The sequence below is a fragment of the Sceloporus occidentalis genome, unplaced genomic scaffold (assembly GCF_023333645.1).
Source record: "Sceloporus occidentalis isolate IW3139 unplaced genomic scaffold, rSceOcc1.0.p SCAF_67, whole genome shotgun sequence".
Lineage (NCBI taxonomy): Eukaryota > Metazoa > Chordata > Lepidosauria > Squamata > Phrynosomatidae > Sceloporus > Sceloporus occidentalis.
In genome coordinates, this window is record NW_028317047.1 from 5005185 (window position 1) to 5027632 (window position 22448).

At 41.1% G+C, this 22448-nt stretch overlaps 1 protein-coding gene across 1 annotated transcript in view; it reads right to left on the bottom strand.

Moving 5' to 3' along the window:
* The window catches only part of LOC149286670 (protein PTHB1), a 269256-nt gene that overhangs the window by 94474 nt on the left and 152334 nt on the right, over positions 1 to 22448 (bottom strand). The window contains exons 15-17 of the mRNA XM_089493849.1: positions 16074 to 16214; positions 15482 to 15577; positions 11780 to 11952 (exon numbers count right to left, since the gene is read on the bottom strand). Coding sequence (XP_089349975.1) covers positions 11780 to 11952; positions 15482 to 15577; positions 16074 to 16214 — 410 coding nt within the window. The remainder of the gene's footprint in view (positions 1 to 11779; positions 11953 to 15481; positions 15578 to 16073; positions 16215 to 22448) is intronic.

The window sequence follows — 22448 nt, forward strand, 5'->3', positions numbered from 1 at the left end:
TTATACACTGCGGAATATAATCTTTAGAAACGTAAACACCAGGAAACATAATGTAATGGGAAATCCCATAATGTAATGGGAACTCACACGTACTTAATGGCTTGCTACTATTTGTTGTGGAATGGAACATCACAAATGAAAGAACCAGATATTATGCTCCACTAAAATATTGGTAATCTCCATCCTTTACGAAGAAACATTAGCTTCTGCATCACAAAAGGCATTAAAGTGCTACTCACACAGAAGGGAGTAAATGTACTGCCAAATGTTATAAAGCTAGGGACTGTCATTATTATTACACAGGGGCAGTCACAACACACTTTCAGTAGAAATTGCAGCATTTTAGTTAGAAATGCAGTTAATTTACTTAACTGAAGGCAGATGTCCAACCACTAAGAGGTACAATCACTTGGATTGCTATGCCCAGGCAACGAGGATGCAGATTTTCAGGCTTTTAATGCATTCTTTCCTAGTAGCTGGGTTCTGGATTGAACCCTACCATGACTTCCCAGTGCCAGATTATGCACTGACTGGTTATGTTAGAGGCCAAATAAAAAAAAATTTTTTTTAACAGGATGGAATGCTGTCATTATGTGGACATGTTATCAAATTAATATTATTTTAATGATATAAGCAATGGAACATCTGGTTAAAATCAGAATAACAGGAACAACACAAATATAGTAGTAAATATGGACCAAGGATGTCATCCTTGAGACATCAACCCAATCAGTTTCAGAAAAATGAGTGTAATTAAACAAAAACATTGTGATTTTCTAAGTATTAACTAGGAATCCAATTGTGTTTGTGGATAACAGGACTCTGAGTTGGACATCACTGTTTTAAAACTGTTTCTACAAACACAGCTTTTTGAAAACTATGTTCGTTTCTACTGATCATTCCGACACACATACATTACTTGATGCTTGGTGTACTTTTCCAGTAGTAATGTTCCAAATATGAGGGATGAGGATGTAGCCACATCTCCTAATTGTTCAGATCCCTCCCTAATGGTATCCGGAGAGCGGTCACAGCCGCAGCTGCCGGTGATCTTCGCCATCAGCAAGATGGCGGCGGCCCGGGAAAAAAAACAATAAAGATGAAAGAGTTCGCTACACGGTCTCCAGACCCTCTAGAGAACTCTGGCTCCACTTGCAGGTTGAATACAGGTACTGCACTCAACCATGCAAGTCAATGGAGCCCAGCTTTCTAATCACAATGTGATTAGTAAAATATTAAAAAAAATAATTAAAAAAAAAAAGGGGAAAAAAAAAAGTGCTAACATTTAAAAATAATTATGCAGTGATGTCACTAGATGAACCATCCAGTACCAGAAAAATGTGTAAAAAAATATAAAAAAAAGTATTAAAAAAATTAAATAAAATCAAAAAATAAAGTTTATTATTTTGAGCAAGTGCTAAGATTTCTCAAAAATATCAACAAAGAGTTAAAATAAAAGCACTTCAAATACCCAAGGGGTGTCTAATATTAAAAAAAATGGCTGATGGGGTAAATTGGAGTGGCCGAGCTCAAAGATAGGGCATAGGTACAGACTGACCAAAATGGAGAAAAAAAGCGCACTTCCCAAATGTGGCATTTTAAATCTCAAACAACATGACAAACCCATGCATGTCGGGTATCACTGCACTCAGGAGATGTTCCTGAACACACATTGGGGTGTTGTTTGACAGTGACATATACCAGAACCTGTATATCTATAACTAAAGTACAATTTGTGTGAAAAAAATAAATAAAACAAATTACTATTACAAAGTTTGACAAAGTGTAGTTGTATAATTGGTGCATGGAAAGGGTTAAAATAACAGCAATTTGAATACCCTGGGGTGTCTAGTTTTCAAAAATATATTGTTTGACAGGGTTAAATTGAGTTAACCGGCTTCAAAGATATTCCAAAGAGGAGATGGAGGCAGAATGACCAAATGACTACCTGAATTACGCATGCCCCAAAAGTAGCCCTTTACCAGCCAAACAATCTGACAAACCCATGCATGTGGGGTATCGCTGTACTCAGGAGATGTTCCTGAACACACATTGGGGTGTTGTTTGACAGTGACATATACCAGGACCTGTATATCTATAACTAAAGTACAATTTGTGTGGAAAAATAAATAAAACAAATTACTATTACAAAGTTTGACAAAGTGTAGTTGTATAATTGGTGCATGGAAAGGGTTAAAATAACAGCAATTTGAATACCCTGGGGTGTCTAGTTTTCAAAAATATATTGTTTGACAGGGTTAAATTGAGTTAACCGGCTTCAAAGATATTCCAAAGAGGAGATGGAGGCAGAATGACCAAATGACTACCTGAATTACGCATGCCCCAAAAGTAGCCCTTTACCAGCCAAACAATCTGACAAACCCATGCATGTGGGGTATCGCTGTACTCAGGAGATGTTCCTGAACACACATTGGGGTGTTGTTTGACAGTGACATATACCAGGACCTGTATATCTATAACTAAAGTACAATTTGTGTGGAAAAAAAAATAAAAAAAATTACTATTACAAAGTTTGACAAAGTGTAGTTGTATAATTGGTGCATGGAAAGGGTTAAAATAACAGCAATTTGAATACCCCGGGGTGTCTAGTTTTCAAAAATATATTGTTTGACAGGGTTAAATTGAGTTAACCGGCTTCAAAGATATTCCAAAGAGGAGATGGAGGCAGAATGACCAAATGACTACCTGAATTACGCATGCCCCAAAAGTAGCCCTTTACCAGCCAAACAATCTGACAAACCCATGCATGTGGGGTATCGCTGTACTCAGGAGATGTTCCTGAACACACATTGGGGTGTTGTTTGACAGTGACATATACCAGGACCTGTATATCTATAACTAAAGTACAATTTGTGTGGAAAAAAAAATAAAAAAAATTACTATTACAAAGTTTGACAAAGTGTAGTTGTATAATTGGTGCATGGAAAGGGTTAAAATAACAGCAATTTGAATACCCCGGGGTGTCTAGTTTTCAAAAATATATGGTTTGACAGGGTTAAATTGAGTTAACCGGCTTCAAAGATATTCCAAAGAGGAGATGGAGGCAGAATGACCAAATGACTACCTGAATTACGCATGCCCCAAAAGTAGCCCTTTACCAGCCAAACAATCTGACAAACCCATGCATGTGGGGTATCACTGTACTCAGGAGATGTTCCTGAACACACATTGGGGTGTTGTTTGACAGTGACATATACCAGGACCTGTATATATATAACTAAAGTACAATTTGTGTGAAAAAAAAAAAAAATACTATTACAAAGTTTGACAAAGTGTAGTTCTATAATTGGTGCATGGAAAGGGTTAAAATAACAGCATTTGGAATACCCTGGGGTGTCTAGCTTTCAAAAATATATGGTTTGACAGGGTTAAATTGAGTTAACCGGCTTCAAAGATGTTCCAAAGAGGAGATGGAGGCAGACTGACCAGATTTGTTAAAAAAGATTTGGAAATCATAAAACGCTGCTTGTACTTATTGCCCTATAACTTACAAAAAACAGCAAAAAAACATAAAAACATTGGGTATTTCTAAACTCAGGACAAGTAGTAGAATCTATTTAGCTAGTTTTTTTACTTGCTTTTTTAGGTGAGTAAAAGATTTTTCAAATAAAAGTCATAAAATGTGTTTTTTTTTCAATTTTTCACCATGTTTTTTTTATTTTTTTTATAGTAAATAAGATGATACGATCAAAATAATGGTATCTGAAGAAAGCCCATCTTGTCCTGAAAAAAACAATATATAAACTTATGTGGGTACACTAAATGGGTGAGGAGAAAATTACAGCTGAACACAAGCACCACAAAAGTATTAAAACAGCCTCGGTCCCACAGGGTACAAAAAGAAAAAACGAGCCCGGTCCTTAAGGGGTTAAAAGAACTTGGCATCTAGAAATCTCTGTCTGCCTTGACATTGCAGCCTAGGGGAGACCTTGCTGATGCAGTATAACTACCTTGTGTGTGTACCTAGTGTATGTTTTTTGACATTAAACTGTATTCAGCATCCTCATCTTGTTAGTGAGTTTGGCTGTTCCTCACCTGGTTTTATTCCTTCAAGCCAACAGTTTATGTTCTAGTTAATTGTGTTTCAACCTACATATTCAGCTGAAGATCATAACCACCTGTTTGGTATAATAGTTTAATCATACATTAAGCTAACTACAAAATTCCTGACATTGTGCTAGTGTACCTAGAAGAATTGATGCTGTTTTAAAGTCAAAGGATAGTGACACCAATTATTGATTTGAACGCCATTTTTCTTCTGCTCACTCACTGTGATAACACAATAACAATAACTCTAGGATTATACATAGGTAGGCTACTAAGAGAATTTCGTCTTCTGGGGAAGTGGCTTTGTGCGTAGGTAGTGTAAGGTGTTCATGGGTGGGGCCAGATGCACATGGGGGAGGGACTGTACTGTAAGTCTTTAGTTGGTGAGGAGTAGCAACAAAGTGCCGGGGTAGTTGGCGTGACCAAACACAGCTCCCCTGCTTGGGGAAGTAGTGATTCAACCAAATACTTGGGGTCAAGCCCTTAGAGTTTGCAAGTATAGATAACAGCAGTAATCTTCTAATTCTAAAACATTGTCAGTAAATTATAATATTCTTAACTGTTCAGACAGGGATGACAATCATGATATGTTAATGTGAAAAAGGTTGCAAGGTCTGGCTTCATGAAATTGAAAAAAGAAAATGTAGGAGTCAGCACTAGACTGTATCATCTTGAGAATCTGCCTATTTACCCTGACACTCCTTTAAAAATCTTAAGACTTAGACTCAAACGGTTGGTATGCGCATAGACACAGTGATGTCTTTGTAAAATGATTGTATATAAAACAAAGGGATTAAGTTAGTAAACAATGTAATATTATGCATACATTTACATGAGTTGGCAGGTCAGCCTATTCATAATGAGCAAATTGTCTCAATTGGATTGAGTCTCAAAGTGCCAGAGTAAATGTTAAGTAGTAAATGTTAAGTAGTAAATGTTTTAAAATACATTACATTCCACTGGTCAAGCATGAAACGCAGATTTATTATTTGTGGAGAGCTGATAACCATTTTCACAAGACCCGAATGCACAGTGGAAGCTCCAGAATGTGTGTAATGTATCTTCCCTCAACAACCAAATGATGTGTGTATTATAAATCATGGAAATGTTGGAAATCTGCCATTTAAAGGCTGCATTGTTCAATTTGCTCTAAAGAAGAAGTGCAGGGGTCTGGAAAAGAAAACAAATGCAAGACTTTCATCAGATGGCCCGCAAAAGGGTCAAATGAGGTTAGCTTGCTTTACTATGCAGTTATCCACCAATAAAAATGCCTTCATTTTATTCACATATACATTAGTCTGATAATGTGGTACCATAGATTAATACAGTTAAACTAGTATATTTGCATCTCATTAATAGAATGTTGGCTTCACCCTTCTCTGTCTCATACCTCTCTGTTTTTTGTTTTTGTTTTAACTCTTCTTCCACTGACACAAAACTCTACCCAGCAGCACCTCAACACCCACGAAGAACATTATCTGGCAACACAGATCTAACACAAAAACACTATCCTGCAGACATCCCAATCACACCATTATCTAGTGCCCAGCACACAGACACACAACACTAAGCCAGACCCTCTCCTCCCTCCATACAAAACTATGCAGCAGCCTCCCATGTCATTCAGAATCAAAATGCCTCTCACCTCCCTCCACACAACATAATGTATCACCCATTCTCTCCTCTTGCATGCAACATGATCTAGCTTGTTCTAGTGGAAACCTACTCCCAGCACACATGATACTAGATACTCTCCCCTCCACACTGCAGCAAAGTCATAATGTGAATCCTTGGTCACACTGTCCTTCAAACCTTAGTATATCACTTGAATAATATACAGCCAAACAATAGGAGACGAATGATACACACTCACTGGGCACTTTATAAGGTACACCTTACTAGTACCGGGTTGGACACCCTTTTGCCTTCAGAATTACCTTCATTCTTCCTGGCATACTTTCTACAAGGTGCTGGAAACATTCCTCAGAGATTTTGGTCCATATGGACATGATGGCATCACACAGTTGATGCAGATTTGTTGGCTGCACAAAAATGATGCAAATCTCCCGTCCCACGACACCCCAAAGGTGCTCTGTTGGATTGAGATCTTTGGAGGCCATTGTCAATTTCAAGAAAACAATTTGAGATGATGTGAGCTTTGTGACATGGTGCATTATCCTGCTGGAAGTAGGTAAGCTGTCGGTATTTAAAGCTGCTGAATTGGTACTTAGGGGCCCAAAGTGTGCCAGGAAAATGTCCCCCACATCATTACACCACCACCAAACCGAAGTCCTGCCATCTAATTGTCGCAGCTGTCATGGAGACTCATCAGACCAGGCAATGTTCTTCCAGTCTTCCATTGTCCAATTTTAGTGAGCCTGTGCGAATTGTAGCCTCAGTTTCCTGTTCTCAGCTGACAGGAGTGGCACCCATTGTGTTCTTCTGCTACTATAGTCCATCTGCTTCAAGGCTCACCGTGTTGTGCTTTCAGAGATGGTGTTCTGCATACCTTGGTTGTAACGAGTGGTTATATGAGTTACTGTTGCCTTTCTGTCATCTTGTACCAGTCTGCCCATTCTTCTCTGACCTCTGACATCAACAAGGCATTTTCGTCCACACAACTGCCGCTCACTGCATATTTTCTCTTTTTCGGATCGTTCTCTGTAAACCCTAGAGATGGTTGTGCGTGAAGATCCCAGTAGATCAGCAGTTTCTGAAATATTCAGACCAGCTTGTCTGGCACCAACAACCATGCCACATTCAAAATCACTTAAATCCCCTTTCTTCCCCATTCTGATGCTCGGTTTGAACTTCAGCAAGTTGTTTTGAACACGTCTACATACCTAAATGCATTGCTGTCAATGAGTTGCTGTCATGTAATTGGCTGATTAGCTATTTGTCTTAACAAGCAATTAAACAGGTGTACCTAATAAAGTGGCCAGTGAGCTATGTGATAATTTTAACATTGTTATGTCTACCTCCAGCCACTAGTGGCCACCCTTCCCTCTCAGGAGCACCCCTTTCTAATTACTTGAGACAGCAGAGCCATGTTATCTGAGTTTAGCCCTGCCCTTATATACCTGCTCTGCCCTTGAGCCTGGGTCTTTGCATTGTTTGGCTTCGGTTCCTGTTAGTCTGCCAGCAGCTAATGTTCTGATCTCCTGTGTATGACTTTGACTACGTTCATGATCCAGCTTTGTGTACCAGACCCTAGCGTGTCCCAGACTTACCTACCTGTCCAAGCCGTGTGCCCTGCCTGAGGGCTGCCAAACCGTGTGCCCTGCCTGAGAGCTGCCAAGCCTTGTGCCCTGCCTGAAAGCTGCCAAGCCGTGTGCCCTGCCTTAAAGCTGCCAAGCCACGTTCCAGCCGTGTGCAGTGCCAGTGGGCTTCTAGCCGTGTGCCATGCCAGAGGGCTTTGGTCTCTGCCTTGCCAATCCCAGTCCTGCTTTTCTGTCTGTTGTGTGCCTGTTCAGTCATGATACAAGCGGTACAGACAGAGCCCCTGGTATCCCTTACAACTGGACTCCTACCCGACCTGCTTGCCTGGGTCCTGACAATATAATACCAAAAGAGTAAAAGACAAATTTGATATGTTTAGTAAATTCAAGAGACTCTGATGAGGATGATACCTGGAGATATCTAACACTGTTTTGTTTGCACAATTGTATGCTCTGCCCCATGTCTGAGACAGAAATAAATTGCCAGCTGGTTCTTGCCATAGAATGATGATAAATGATTAAACGTGACTTTTATTTTGCGGCTCCATGATCTTATTTGTTTTACATTCCTGCTGTAATAAATGTGTGCTCATCAAGGTACCCTGTGAAAAGTTGAACCCCTTAAGGTTCCAGTAGACAGGTGCTATAGTGCAGTAACACAATTCTGGACCCTTCCATTTCCATAAAAAGGACTTTCATAAAAGCAATCAATCAATTACAAAAATTGAGGAATGGCATCATGCATTCCTCTTCTTCTGGATAAGTGTCTGAAGGAAAGTTAGCTGAACGACCATCTCCATGGGCCAGGAGAAGTTAGATGCCCTTAAATCAAACCAGTAAGGCCAACAGTTCATAGTAAATAGAAACTACCTTTGAATGTTGAGGGACTGAACTCCCTAGTAAGGGAAAAAGCCCTAACTCGCCTTAAACTCCACCCTGATATTATTTTCTTACAAGAAAATCATTGGAATGATTCATCAGTGAATACATTGAAAGCACCACGAATGAAAAATTGCTTCTGGGGGGGGGCGTGGTCTGGCGACTGAGCTGCATGGACGCATGAGTATGTAGCTCTGCCAGCACACAAGCATTTAAGCGGCTTAAACAATCGATTTACCGAGCTTATACTCACCCACTTGTTTTTTCCGGGCTCCTGGAGAGACGAGGATGTCCTCTAAGCATTCTAAGAAAACTCTGAATAAGCTTCCTCACAATTTTTCTAAAGGTGTGCAGCCGAGCGGTGGGCCTCAAGATGGCGGCGAGCCTGCTTTCTTGCCATCGCAACCAGACAATGATGAGGAGGAATTGGATCTAGACCTGGCGGCTCCGGTGACCCCGGTGATCCTACGACGCATGCTAGACACTATGCAGAACTCCATGATGGACGCCATTAAAGGGATGATTACGGATTTAAAAAAAAAAAAAAAGATTTAGCCCACCTGGGTGAGCGCACTGAACACATGGAGCAGAAATTCAAAGATTTCACATCAACCTTAAATTAATTGGTAGATCGTCACAACCTGTTGGAAGATAAATATGATAGACTACTCTCCAAATAGCTGACATGGAGGACCGCTCTCGCTGAAAGAACTTGAGAGTCAGGGGCATTTCGGAAGAGGTGACGGATGGCGGCCTCAAGGCCTATTGTTTTTTTCTTACCTGACACACCGAATTCGGAGCAATGCATTGATCTGGTCCATAGGGTTCCGAAGCACCTACCGTCAACGGAGATGTGTTCTTGCGGCTTCATTACTACTCCGCTAAAGAAGCTATTTTCTTTAGCACCATACATCCATATACACCTGTTTGCTGATCTGTCTTCTGAGACTCCTACCAAGCATCACTCATTTGCTCCGATCACCCTGGCTCTCCGCAAAAACAACATACCATACAGATGGGGCTTCCCCACTAAGCTACTAATTTCCAGGAGTGGTGCTCTTCATATTGTTTGAGTGCCCACAGAGGGCCTTCAACTTCACCTACAACAATGGAACCTGGTCCAAGAGGATGCGGACGTTGCGGATTGACAAGGGCCCAGTTCTGTCTGGGCTTTTGCCTGTTTCTACTTGACTCATGGGGAACTACCCTGTGGTTTGCTTTCCTTTTTACGGATTTGAGACAGATTCTATGTGCTGAGTACCTTGGGGACGCCTGAAACCTATACCGAGGTTCTGCAAGGCTCTCTCAGGAGATTGCTCTTCGGCCAAAGCTGGTTTCTCATTTCTCCTTAGGTAATCTTATTTAGGCCCTCAGAAATGTGTTGGAGGGTTAAGATTATCGTATTTCCCTCTTATTATGTTATTATTTTACTGTTGAGTTTTCCCTTTATTTCGGATACCTTCGGCTCTATTTGATGTTTGGAATGCTATGGTCGAGATTGGGAGGTCGTGCATATTGTGTTTGTTTTATTTTACTTTAAACTACTGTGTCTATTATGCATTGATGTAGCGTTGCAGATTCGTGATGTCCTACACAAACATCTCAGACACCCTATGTCTACCTGTCCTAATACACCAATTGTTAAGCTCTGTCTGCAAGCACCTCATGTCTCGAGGGTTATCTCCTTCTGTTATTCGGCTCTGTTGGATCACGGGTCTGATGACAAGCTTCCAAACATGATTCAATGGGAAGGGGAGCTAGGTTGCGAGTATGATGCCCAGGCCTGGTACCGTGCTCTTGCGGCCTTTCAGAGGGGATCAAAAAATGTCACACATTTTGAGACCAACCGTAAGGTTCTTTTCTGTTGGTACTATGTGCCTTCTAAACTTGCCAAAATGTTTCCCTCCGCTTCTCCATTATGCTGGAGACAATATGGGGAAGTTGGAACAATGTTACATACATGGTGGAGTTTCCATCTCATCTCTCGACTGCTTCATATTCCAGTGGAGGAGGGAGTGGAAGTGGCTCTGTCTCTGGGGTCCTCACATAGAAAGCTCCTGGCACATGTTTTAATAGCAGCAAAAGTTTGTATTTCACGTATATGGAAAGAGGCTTCTCCCCCTACGATTTGGGACGTTTTATATTCGGTCTTCACGACCCGTATATATAAACAGATGGCTCACTCGGCCTCAAACACTATGCATCTCTTCCAGTCCACTTGGGAACATTGGGATGATTATTATACCCACACATTCTGCCATACACCAAAGGGCTGTAATATTAGGTGATATGCATACTCCTTGGTATGTGAAAGCGTTTGATGAGGGCTAGCTGTTTCCTCTCTTTTTCCTATATCTTTTCTGTCTCCTATTTCTTGTTCTCTCTCTCCCCCCTCCCCCTTTTTTTTCTTTCTTCCCAGAGAGTGTAAATTTTTTGCTCTGTTAGTTTGTTAGTAAAAATATAATTTACATGGGATTTTTCTTTCGTGTGAATTGTATAGCCTGAAAGATATGATCAACCGATAACCCATGGTCCTGTTGTGAGACTATTGTATGTTTTTCACCACTGCATATTGTACCATTCATGTCACCTTGTGAAAATCTCAATAAAACTTTAAGTGAGAAAAATTGCTTCCCGGCTTTCCATTCTAGCAAATCCAGGGGAGCTTCCATCCTATTAATGTTGGGTCTGTTTTATACAGTGGGAACATCCATTCAGGACCCGGAGATTTATTATTGTCCAGCTGCAGGTGGACGGTGAACAATTCAAGATGGTCAATATCTATGCCCTTAACGCAAGATCAGCAATCATTCTTGGCAGATTTACAAAATATGTAGGTGAAGGTAATAGTCAGAAACACTTTTTTACACAATTGGAGGTTTCTGACATCTTTGTACCACTCAGAATCATTTTGTTAATTTCAGATGCACGAGCTGAACAACTATGTTGACAATAACCTTGAAAATGCAAACAACAATTTATTCTGGGAGGCCTCGAAACCAGTCATGAGGGGTCACATAATATTGTATGTGGCCGGGAACAGGAGAGAGGTCGAATCCAAACAGATTCAACTTTCTAGGGAGTTATCGTATACGCTGTCCATGTATCAAACCAAGGCACTCTAAGACCTCTGTGTCACAGAAAAGGGCCAACTATCTCATAACTTTAGCAAAAACAGATTTCCGATGGGACAATGACACTGACAAATTGCTAGGAAACTTAAAAAACAGAGGACAGAGTAATTAAATTAATAAGCAACAAACTAGAGATAACAGATCCAGTCAGAATAAAAAAAATTAAAAAAAAAACTGTAAAACTGTTACCTTTAAATTTTGATCCTTGAAAATTTTGCCTTATTCAAGGAAATCTCACAAAATACTACTCTGTAGTTATTTGGCACTAGAGGGTGATTACGGGCTAACAGGCTTGGTTGTCATAGCAGAAGAAAATGCAACAACATGTGAAAAGGTAAATTACAAATTGGCTTAACTGTCATTCATTATCATGACAGCAATTTCAGGTAGAGTACAGCCCTACATCACACCAAGTATGCAGTGAAGTTGTCATAAATAAGAATTACTACACATTTCTGAAACGTTACAAGATAAACTTACCCCAAAGTGTTGGTCAATTAACTCAAAATATTCCTGCAGCGGCACTGGCCCAGAGAAAGAACATGTGAAGTCTTTTACTCCTTGCTTCCGAAAATAATCCTCAAAACGTAAAATTAGTTCTTTGGTAACAAGCCAAAGATCTTCAAATTGCTCACTTTGAATCCTATATCTCTCTAAAAAAAAAAAAAAAAAACATAAAGAAGAAAGGCTTTACATTTTGTAATTCATTCAGTGGTGTTAAACATATGTCTTGTAAGACACTTATAAGTATATTTCTTAACGGAACTTACTTAACAGTATGGTAGAGTGTCTATATGTTAATCTGTTATAACACTTCCAAATGGTCAAATCCAATGTAAGGCCAGAGACAAAAACTTAAATAGAATAGCCACGGATAAAAAACATCACTAAAATTCTAAAGCACTGTGTGAGATAACAGTGGTGCATGTAGAGTACAACTCATACTCATAGCTTGTACTAAAGCAAACGTCCCTCCATATGCCAAATGTGAACAAAAAAGTGTAACTACAGAAACCTCCGTTGAAAGGAGGCAATACAAGCAACAATTTAAGCCATTCGGCTAAATGTTTTCAATGTCTAATCACAATTGATACCCTCAACGTAGTTACATTGTTCAGTACTATTTTACACTTATAAGGGCACAAGTGTGGAGCTCTGCTTAATCCCTACTTTGTAAAGGCTTTACTAGTCTTGGGAGCTGGTTCACTTCTGTTTCAGTTAGAGGGAAACATCACAACGCTGCTCACTAGCAGTCAGTTACATTAAATCCTCAACTATTTAGCAAGAGTCAAGCTGAAATCAGGTTGACCCAAGCTGTGGTGGATCAAAGTTGGCAAAAGGAAGCCAGTTTTAAGCAATTTGACAACTCAATCTGAACTCTAGTTGTAGTGTAAGGCATCTATAATTCCGCACCTTGACTGGTAATCATCCACTCTGTGTGCATGGTTTACATACTGAGTGGATGGTATGGGGTACTGTGCAAAATATAGGTAAAAAACGATGATCGCTGTGTGGAGCTATAGGTGAGATTACATAAATATCTTGTAAATCAAAGCGACATTTCCTTGGATTAACCCAGTCTAGTTTGTCTTTATTATTTTGATATTTACATAATGGGTTATTATGTTTTATTAACCAAATGATAAAGCTTTGTGTATGGGTACTCAAGTCTAAGAAGAATGGAGTGCAATTTGAAATGGCCCTGGATCATCGCTGGATCATCAGTCAGTTAGGAAGGAGCAAACAAGGAGGTGGCTTGGCAGTGAAGAAACAACAAAAAAAGTTACTTGTGCCAAACGTGCCATAAGGCTGCGGTGGACACCAAGTCCCCTTCTTTGTTTTCCTCAGGGGTCGCACTCCACAAGGAATACGCGACCACTTCCTTCTCTCCCTGGCTATAAGGCCTGCAGGAGTGCCGGATTTTCCTGGTCCCCACCCACAAGGGTTGGCACCAATGGAACAGTCTCTGGAGGAGGAGGGGGGACTCAGAAGAGCTACCTAACTCCCCTCCTCACAAGAAAAAAATGGCCTTTTTAGGGGACCCAGCTCCCAGCTCAGTGTTGAAAAATCTGTGTACTGAATGTCGTTTTGATAATAAAATAATTAAAAAATGCAAAAATCAGTGCAATCGTTTGAAAAAACTATATACAAAAGTGGCCCCCGAGCAAGCCACAGCCCTTAGGTTGATGTGATAAAAAATGTACCCTGTATACACTGCACACCTAACCATAAGGCTGGGGCTAGTGTATACAAAAATAGAAAGTGCATGTAGGGGTCCGAAGTGCAAAAAGTGCCAAAGACTGGGGGAAAATTGCCCTTTTTACCAGCCCATTGAGCAATGGCACTACAGGGAGCCTGATCGCCCAATAGGTTTCTGTCCCACTGGGTTGCAGACCACTGCCAAGAATTACAGACGCAGAAAGACATTCCTTACAGTCAACCAAGACTATGCTTCATTGTGACCAAGAGTACTGCAGTGTAAGAAACAATCTATATTGTTATATGGGCCTTCATATGTCTATATTTGGATCTTTGAGTGTCTGTAAATATTGTATTTGCTTGATTATTTTCTAATCGAGTGAGAGAGTGTGCCTGGAGGCTTCGCCCCTTTGCGGGAGTGCTTCGGGAGGCCTGGATCATGCGGAAGCAGACTAAAAAAGAAGACACGGGAGAAGTAGACACAGAAGACAGAAGAACAAGAAGAGGCAAGAGAAAGAGCGGAACTACTGTAAAAGAGACAAGGATATAAAAGTGGTCGGTGAAGAAGGTAGGGAGACATTGAAAGGAACCATGGGAGAGAGTAAACGAGCGTGTGAGAGCAATAAAAACTTAATGAGTTTTAATTTTTTCCCAGTAGGGTGTCTTATATTCAGGCCTTTTCATTTTTTTTCTTCTTTTATTATGCCCCTAAATTTGGGGTCACCTTATAATTTAGTAAATACAGTGTGCATTTTCTGTGCATGTCTATCATGCATAGTGTTACATGTGTATCCATAAGGAAATACTAAAGTATGAAAGGAAGGAAGTATATTCTGAAGGAGTCTGCAGCAAGTCCAGAAGAAACCAAAATACCAGTTTTGGCCACAGAAAGGCCAAGTTTCTGCCCTGTCTGTTCTCGCAAGTAATTGAATCACACTTTGACAGGAAAATTGTTTGCCTGACAATGTTAAATTCCCCTAAAATTCTTGCATACTATGCAGTCTATAGTCAAGGAAAACTTTTGATGCGTCGCTATAGAGACAGACATCCGGGAGAAGGGGTACCTAAATTAAATGTGTATCTGCAATACTAATCTTTAAATGTTTTCTATTAAGATAACAATATGGTCTCCGACCACTAAAGCAGCACCAAACCACAACAGCTGCTCACAGTAACTGCCTCCGTCCGTTCGTCAGTATTGGTAGCAGTATGGACAAAATTTAGTCTTGATGTTAAAAAACTAAAAAAGAAAACCCTATGGCATGCCTTGGTTTTGTGAACACAGGAAAGTAATTACAAACCACAGCAAAGTGTAACCCAGAGACTCTCTGTGGTTTAAAGCAGATAATTATTTGAATGTTTTGTTTTCCTATACAGAAATTATAATATAATTTATATAATATATAAATATAATATAATCTCTCTCAACCATCATCATAATCCAGCCATCTGAATAATTAACAGCTTCAACACATCATCGGAACCAGATCAACTCATCCCCATCCAAGCAGTCCTCTCCTATTGACTCACTTCCCCCTCAACCACCGACTAGATTGTAAGCTCGCAAGAGCAGGGCCCTCTTCTCCTTTGCACCAGTTTGTTATTGTATATGTTATTGTATGTGTTTCTAAATTGTTCTTCTGACTGTAACAGGGCTCCGGAATCTGCCGGCGCTTTATAAATAAATGTAATGTGGTGTAATGTAATCTCTCTATCACAGGTAAGTAGCAAAACATATATTCTGCCCTCTGTTGTAATTATCACTAGGACACAATTTCAGGAACCAATAGCAGGCCATATTTATAAGAATAGTGCTTGAGCACAAACATTTTTTGGTATAACTGATAAAACACATGTTAACTAAATCTGTGATTAATTACGAAAATGTTAAACAGTGGTAGCTATACAGTTTCTAAGTTCTTTACCTCCCACTTTGACTTAGACATAGAATTGTGGAGGATTTGTTAAACATCTATTACTTACGAGATGTTTTAGACGCAAGAAGAGTGACTTTTCGACCGGCGAGCAACTGGAATCCTAGAACACTGAGCTGGTCATCCTGAGTTTGATCAACAAAATCTAAATGAAAATTACACAATATTTGTATTGTAGCAGTCGTGGGTAGCTCTTCATATTTGCAATAATAATAACACAGGAATGGTAAGTTATGCTTAGGTTTATTTAGTTATTTAATACAGTAAGGTAAAATGAAAATCATCATCAGTGCATTATATTTTTTTCTTTTATCTTCCTTCATCTCCAAAAACATAAGCAATAAAGAAATTGTTGCACTATCACTCTGTTGAAGTATATCTGTATGAATATTCTAACATTGCATCATTAGCATAATTAGTTCTTAGTACATATGGATCAGTAGGAAACGTAAAACTTTTATTTCATTTAATACACTAAATGATGACGATAAACAAATTTGCTATCAATCTGGTTAGCATAAACAGTGACCCAGCACATACTTTTACTACATTTCATTATTTGATAATTTTTTTTTTTCATTTCCAACACAAAGAATGATATAAAAATAAGCATGCATTTAAATACCATACCAAGCACTTACCTGTAAAAAGGTTAATTAAATTAACTGGAGGTTTGTTGGTATCAATAGTTAATTTGTGGTTAGCTGCTTTTGATGGCTGTACTGGAAAGCAAACCAGCTTCAGTGGAAGTCGAAATCTACACTGCAGTACTCTAGGCACACCTGCATTTGAGACAAAAGTAAAATCATAGAAGTGTATCTAAAAGTTTGCTACAAAATACTGTAAACACCAAGATATATTTAATCAGTTATATGATACTCAACTTCAAAGTGTGAATTTTATGTTACTAAAGTGTGAACAAAATAGTTCATGCAGGAAAAGGATGCTGATAAATTAGAAGTATATGCTACTATCTCCTTTGTTTACGGAGGGAAAAGCAACTTTGGCAGTTGGGTTGTCTCCCAATAAAAGCTCACAGCTTATATAGCCATATTGTCACGCACAGCGTTGGATAGAACCTGTAGTCAGGTAGTCCAACAGACAGATAAGTCCAGTGCAGAATAGCCGAGGAGCAAGCCGAGGTCAGGAAGCCGGAAGTCAGGATCGTTGCAGGGTAAGCCGAGGTCAGGGAGCCAGAAGTCAGAATCGTTCTGGAGGAAGCCAGAGTCAAACGCCAGGGAAACAGGAACAGGAACAAGCCGAGTCGGTAACGGGAAATCACACAGGAACGCTTACTGAGGAATAGACACTATACAAGATAGGTACGACCATCAGAAGGCAAAGCTGGAAGGTTTCTGAGTCCCTTAAGTAGGCAGAGGAAGTTAGGCATCAATTAGCGTTTTCCCGCCAAATTGTCAAAGTGCTGTTACGTCACTTCCGGTCTGCGGCCATTTTGGGATTGGCGAGATCGCAAATTCCTAAAAGGAGCGGTAGTACCGGCTGGCGCCACTAGGTGGCGTGCAGAGGTACACAAAGCAGGTCCGGACCTGGTTCCAGTAGGCGGCGGCTGCCGTGTGGAGTTGCGGGGTCTTCCCCGTCCTCGCGGCGGCAGAAGCTGTCTCACGGAGGCGGGAGGTCTCCCTCTCCTCCGCGGCGGTTGAGGCGGGGGGTCTTCCCCTTCTCCGCAGCGGCTGCGGCTGTTGCGGCAAGGCAGGGGGTCTCCCCTTCTCCGTGGCGGCTGATGTTGCTGTGATGAAGCGGGGGGTCTTCTCCTTTTCCGTGGCGGCTGCCGATCCGCGGACCCGGAGGAACCGGCAGCCAGGTACGTGACACATATTCAACATTTTGTTATTTTTCACTGCAGGTGTATAACTTCACTCAAGGTGTACAGTCGTGTGAAAAAGAAAGTACACCACTTTGAATTCTATGGTTTTACATAGCAGGGCATAATAACAATCATCTGTAATCACCAAAATATTTAAAAAGACCAATATGTTTATTACTAAATACATTGGCATTAAGTAGACAATTAGAAAAAAGGGAAAGAAATGTCACTAAGGGGACCATAAAAAAGAAGAACAAAAAAAGGGGATATGAAGTTACTGTGAAGTCAAACATCACCAAGCAACCACCAGATCTGGTGGTTTTAGGAATATCGTGAACGAGTAATGTTGGCTGATCCAACTTTAATGTATTCGTTGAGTCTTTAAAATAAAAGGTTGCCACGTGCCCAAGACTTAGGCCAACACAGAAAGAATATGTAAAGCTACATAGCTTTTAGACCTCAGAACACTCTTCCCATTTTGTTGGGAACATTTAGGGTAATCCAGAATACATAATGGTAAACTCAAGCATTATGGTTGGCCCATGTCAGTGCATCAAGAAAATAAGAGATTAGAAACACAGTTCAAAACCTCTTTTGTGTTTGTTTGTTTTTTAATATAAAATGTTAATATTATGGGAGTTTAAAGACTGACAAAAAATGAACAGGAAATATAACTAAATCAACCTTGTGATATATAATATGACAGACTGGAAGGCCACAGAGTTCTGTTTCAATTAATTTAATGAATTTGTTGTTAAATACTAGTATGTGAAGCATAGTTACATAGGTCCTCAAAAATAGATACGTTTGTATATAAAAGTTAAAAGACAAGTTTAAAAAGAATGTATTTACCACATAAAATGTATCACTAACCATAATTTGTAAAAACAAATATTTTGACAAATTATGTGGAGAACATTCCTAAAAGCTTTCCACCGACTGAACCTTACTTGGTTACTTTAAAAACAAAACAGCTAAAGGAATAACTATCAGACATCTTCTAGAACTATTCGTACAATAAGGTTTACTTGTGTGAACAAGCAATATTTATACTGCAGTCTCTTTCTCTTCTCTATACCAGCACCAGTGATAAGGAACTGAACAACCCAGAATTAAACATAATTAAGAGATACTAAGTTTGGAAGATGATGTTTAATAAAGAAAATATCTATTTGTATATTCTTATATTAATGAATATGGTCTGAACATTATTTTTTTAATACTTTGTGTCAGGGGCGTAACTAGAAGCCTCAGGGCCCCGGTGTGAAAATCTGTTAATGGCCCCCCCAACCCCTCTCCCTACCCCCCTTTCTCACTATCTACCCTCTCCCTACACCCCTTCTCACCATCTACCCTCTCCTTACCCCCCTTCTCACCATCTACCCTCTCCCTACCCCCCTTCTCACCATCTACCCTCTCCCTACCCCCTTCTCACCATCTGCCCTCTCTCCCTACCCCCCCTTCTCACCATCTGCCCTCTCTCCCTAACCCCTTCTCACCATCTACCCTCTCTCTCCCTAACCCCTTCTCACCATCTACCCTCTCTCTCCCTAACCCCTTCTCACCATCTACCCTCTCTCTCCCTACCCCCTTCTCACCATCTACCCTCTCTCTCCCTACTGCCTTCTCACCATCTACGCTCTCTCTCCCTACCCCCTTCTCACTATCTACCCTCTCTCTCCCTACCCCCCTTCTCACTATCTACCCTCTCCCTCCCTACCCCCCCCTCTCAGTGGTGCGCACGGCTTTACTGCTGAGCGCCGGCATATGACTTCCCAATTAGGGATTATACATAAAAAATCTTCACCCCCCCAGGTGCCTTAATGAGCCTTGGCCGCCCATGACCCTGTCACTGCAAATAAACCAATCCCATTCCCGGGATCAAAAAATACCCTTATTATAACCCCACCCTAAAACATGACTTTTATTAGTATGTTTATTAAAAGGTATAACCAAAAAAAAAAAGATGTCACCAGTCCTACTATATAAGGTATACGTCACAGTAATATACTGTTGATGGCTGCTGTCCTAACAACAGAAATAATTCAATTATGACCAGTGACAGAGGCTAATTAAAAACTCAGACAAGTAGCCCCCCTGACATGTTTCGCTCCTCAGAGCTTCATCAGAGCTCCTCAGAGCTTTTTTGGTTATACCTTTTAATAAACATACTAATAAAAGTCATGTTTTAGGGTGGGGTTATAATAAGGGTATTTTTTGATCCCGGGAATGGGATTGGTTTATTTGCAGTTGTAACTTACCCTTGTCCCCGCTGGGGCATTATTTTGGAATTGACCCTGTCACTGGTTCATGGCTTTTCCCTCCTTTTACCACTTTTGATAGGTACAGACCACTGCAGACCGGGAACACCCCACAAGAGCTGCAGTTTTGGAGATGCTTTGACCCAGTCATCTAGTCATTACAATTTGGCCCTTGTCAAAATCACACAGATCATTATGCTTCCCCGTTTTCCTGCTTCTAACACATCAACTTTGAGGATGAAATGTTCACTTGCTGCTTCATATATCCCACGCAATGACAGGTTCCATTATAGTAAGACTATCAGTATCTTTCACTTCACCTGTCAGCAGAGGCGTATCTAGTGAAAATAGCGCCATGGCAAGCACTGAAATTGCGCCCCTGTCCAAACTTCCACACATTAATTCACACTCTTTACTACCCCCTCTTCCTCTCTTGTCACTTTGTAACCCCTTTCCCTCCCCTTTCCCTACTACCCTCTTCCTCTCCCCCTTTGTAGTTCTCTCACCTTGAGGTCCAGCGACGTGAGTCTTCTGTCTTCCTGCACTGCTGCGGTGCCTGCTGCTTCACTGCTGAGCGCCGTAATATGACGTCATATTTCGGCGCTCAGCAGTGAAGCAGCGGGCACCAGCGAGCGGCTTTTAAACGCTGTTTTTTTTTTAATGCGGGGAGAACGAGGGGCGCCAAGCCGTTGCTAGGCGTCCCTCTCTCTCCTCCGCATCAAACAGTGTTTAAAAGTCGCTCGCTGGTGCCCGCTGCTTCACTGCTGAGCTCCGAAATATAACGTCATATTAGGGCGCTCAGCATGAAATGGCGGCACCGGGATGGAGGTAGAGGCAGTGGCGACTCTAGAAACAATATATAGGGGGCGACACAAGATACCACGGTCAAACTGGGGGGGCATTCATAATTTCCAAAAGTAATGTGCTATGGAATTATACTTTTGTTATTGGGCTAAAATAATACTTGATCATTCAACATGGGAAGCCTGAAGCCACAATTGAGTGCGACTAATCCTTGAAATAAATATTATAACACAATAAATAACTTTTCCACTAAATGATTTCAGGGCCTTGAACGTTTTGTCCCCTGAAGTCACTACAACTTCAGGAGGGCATTTTATCTCTGGATAAATATAAATTAAATAATTCCTACTGTAAGTTAAGTGCCAGGAAACAGATGACCAAACACACACACCAACACAGGCTCTGTCACACCGACACCCAGACACACACACCAGGACAGGCTCTGCCACACCCACATCCAAACACACACACACCAGGACAGGCTCTGCCACACTGACACCCAAACACACACCCTAGGATAGGCTCTGGCACACTGACAACCGAACACACACACCGGGACAGGCTCTGCCACACCAACACCTATACACACACACCCGAGGACAGGCTCTGCTACACTGATAACCAAAAACACACAAACAGCAAGACACAATCTACGTCACAGACATCTACATCAGGATGGATTTTTCACACTGCATTGTCGTTTATACCCCCCTTAGTGTTTTTGCCCCTTGTGTATTGATGCCCCTGCTGCCCATATATATTAATATTAGCCCCAGTTGCTGATAGCAGGTATAGATCAACACATTAACACACAAACCAAGCTTTGCATGTATAGATCAACTGAAATTCACTTGTGATCTCAGCACTGAAGGTATATATCAAATAAACAGAATCAGACATACAAATCCTGTATTTGCAGGTATACAATAGTATATGAAACGTAGCACTGCAGGTATAAATAAAAAAAATACATGGAAACAGCATTGCAGGTATTAATCAACTGAATAAGACATACAAACACTGTATTTGCAGGTATACATAAATAATGTATGGAAATATATAGATATAGATCTACAGAATAATGCAAAAACCCAGCTTTGCAGGTATAGATCAATTGGAATTCACATAAAAACAGGTCATTAAAAGGTATATTTAAAACCCCCTAAATTACAGGCATAGATCACAAGTTGCACACCCCAAAGCCAGCCCTGGCGTCCACACTGCCCACACAGCAATCACACTCCTATCATACCCAGGCAACCAGTAAATGCTGGTACCTAGGCATGATGGGACTGTGCTTGCTGTGATTGCTGTTAGCAATCACACTCCTATCATGCCAGGTCAGCCAGTACATGCTGGTACAGGGTGGCTGTAAGTAATGTGTAGACCCCATACTGCTGGCAGCATCAATACACAAGGGGGGCAGCTAGCTAGGTTTCAGCATGTACTGGCTGACTTGGCATGATAGGAGTGTGATTGCTAACAGCAATCACAGTCCCATCATGCCTAGGTTCCAGCACTTACACATCCATGCTATCACACACACACTCATTCATTCATACATATACTCATTCATTCACAGATTAATTCCCTAAATCACGCATACTCATTCAAACACCCTCCCCACCCCCTTACCTGCACTGCAGCTCCTCGATGCCGCTCACAGACTTCAGCAGAGGGCGCGGCCTCCCTCTGCATTCTCTGGTACTGCACAGAGGAAGCAGGACTGGAGCAGAGTCATGTGATGTCACGTGAACTCTGCTCGGTTCCGCTTCCTCTATGCAGTACAGAAGACCCTCCCACAGGTAAGTAGCAGGGCTCGAGGTGCGGCCCGCGTAAGATCGGTTGCCCTGGCTGCCGATCTTACGCGGGCCGCAACCTCCCTCTCCTCTGCATTAAAAAACAGATGGGATTTAAAGTCGCATTGCAACTTTATTCCAAATTCGGCAGGGGGGCAACAGGGGGGGGCAAGGATTAACATAGGGGGGGGCAAGGATTAATCTAGCGACGCCACTGGGTAGAGAGCACGTGGAGGAGAATGAGGGGCGCTGAGCCGTTGCTAGGCGCCCCTCTCTCTCCTCCGCATCAAAAAAAAAAAAAGATAGCTGCCATACCCTAGATACACC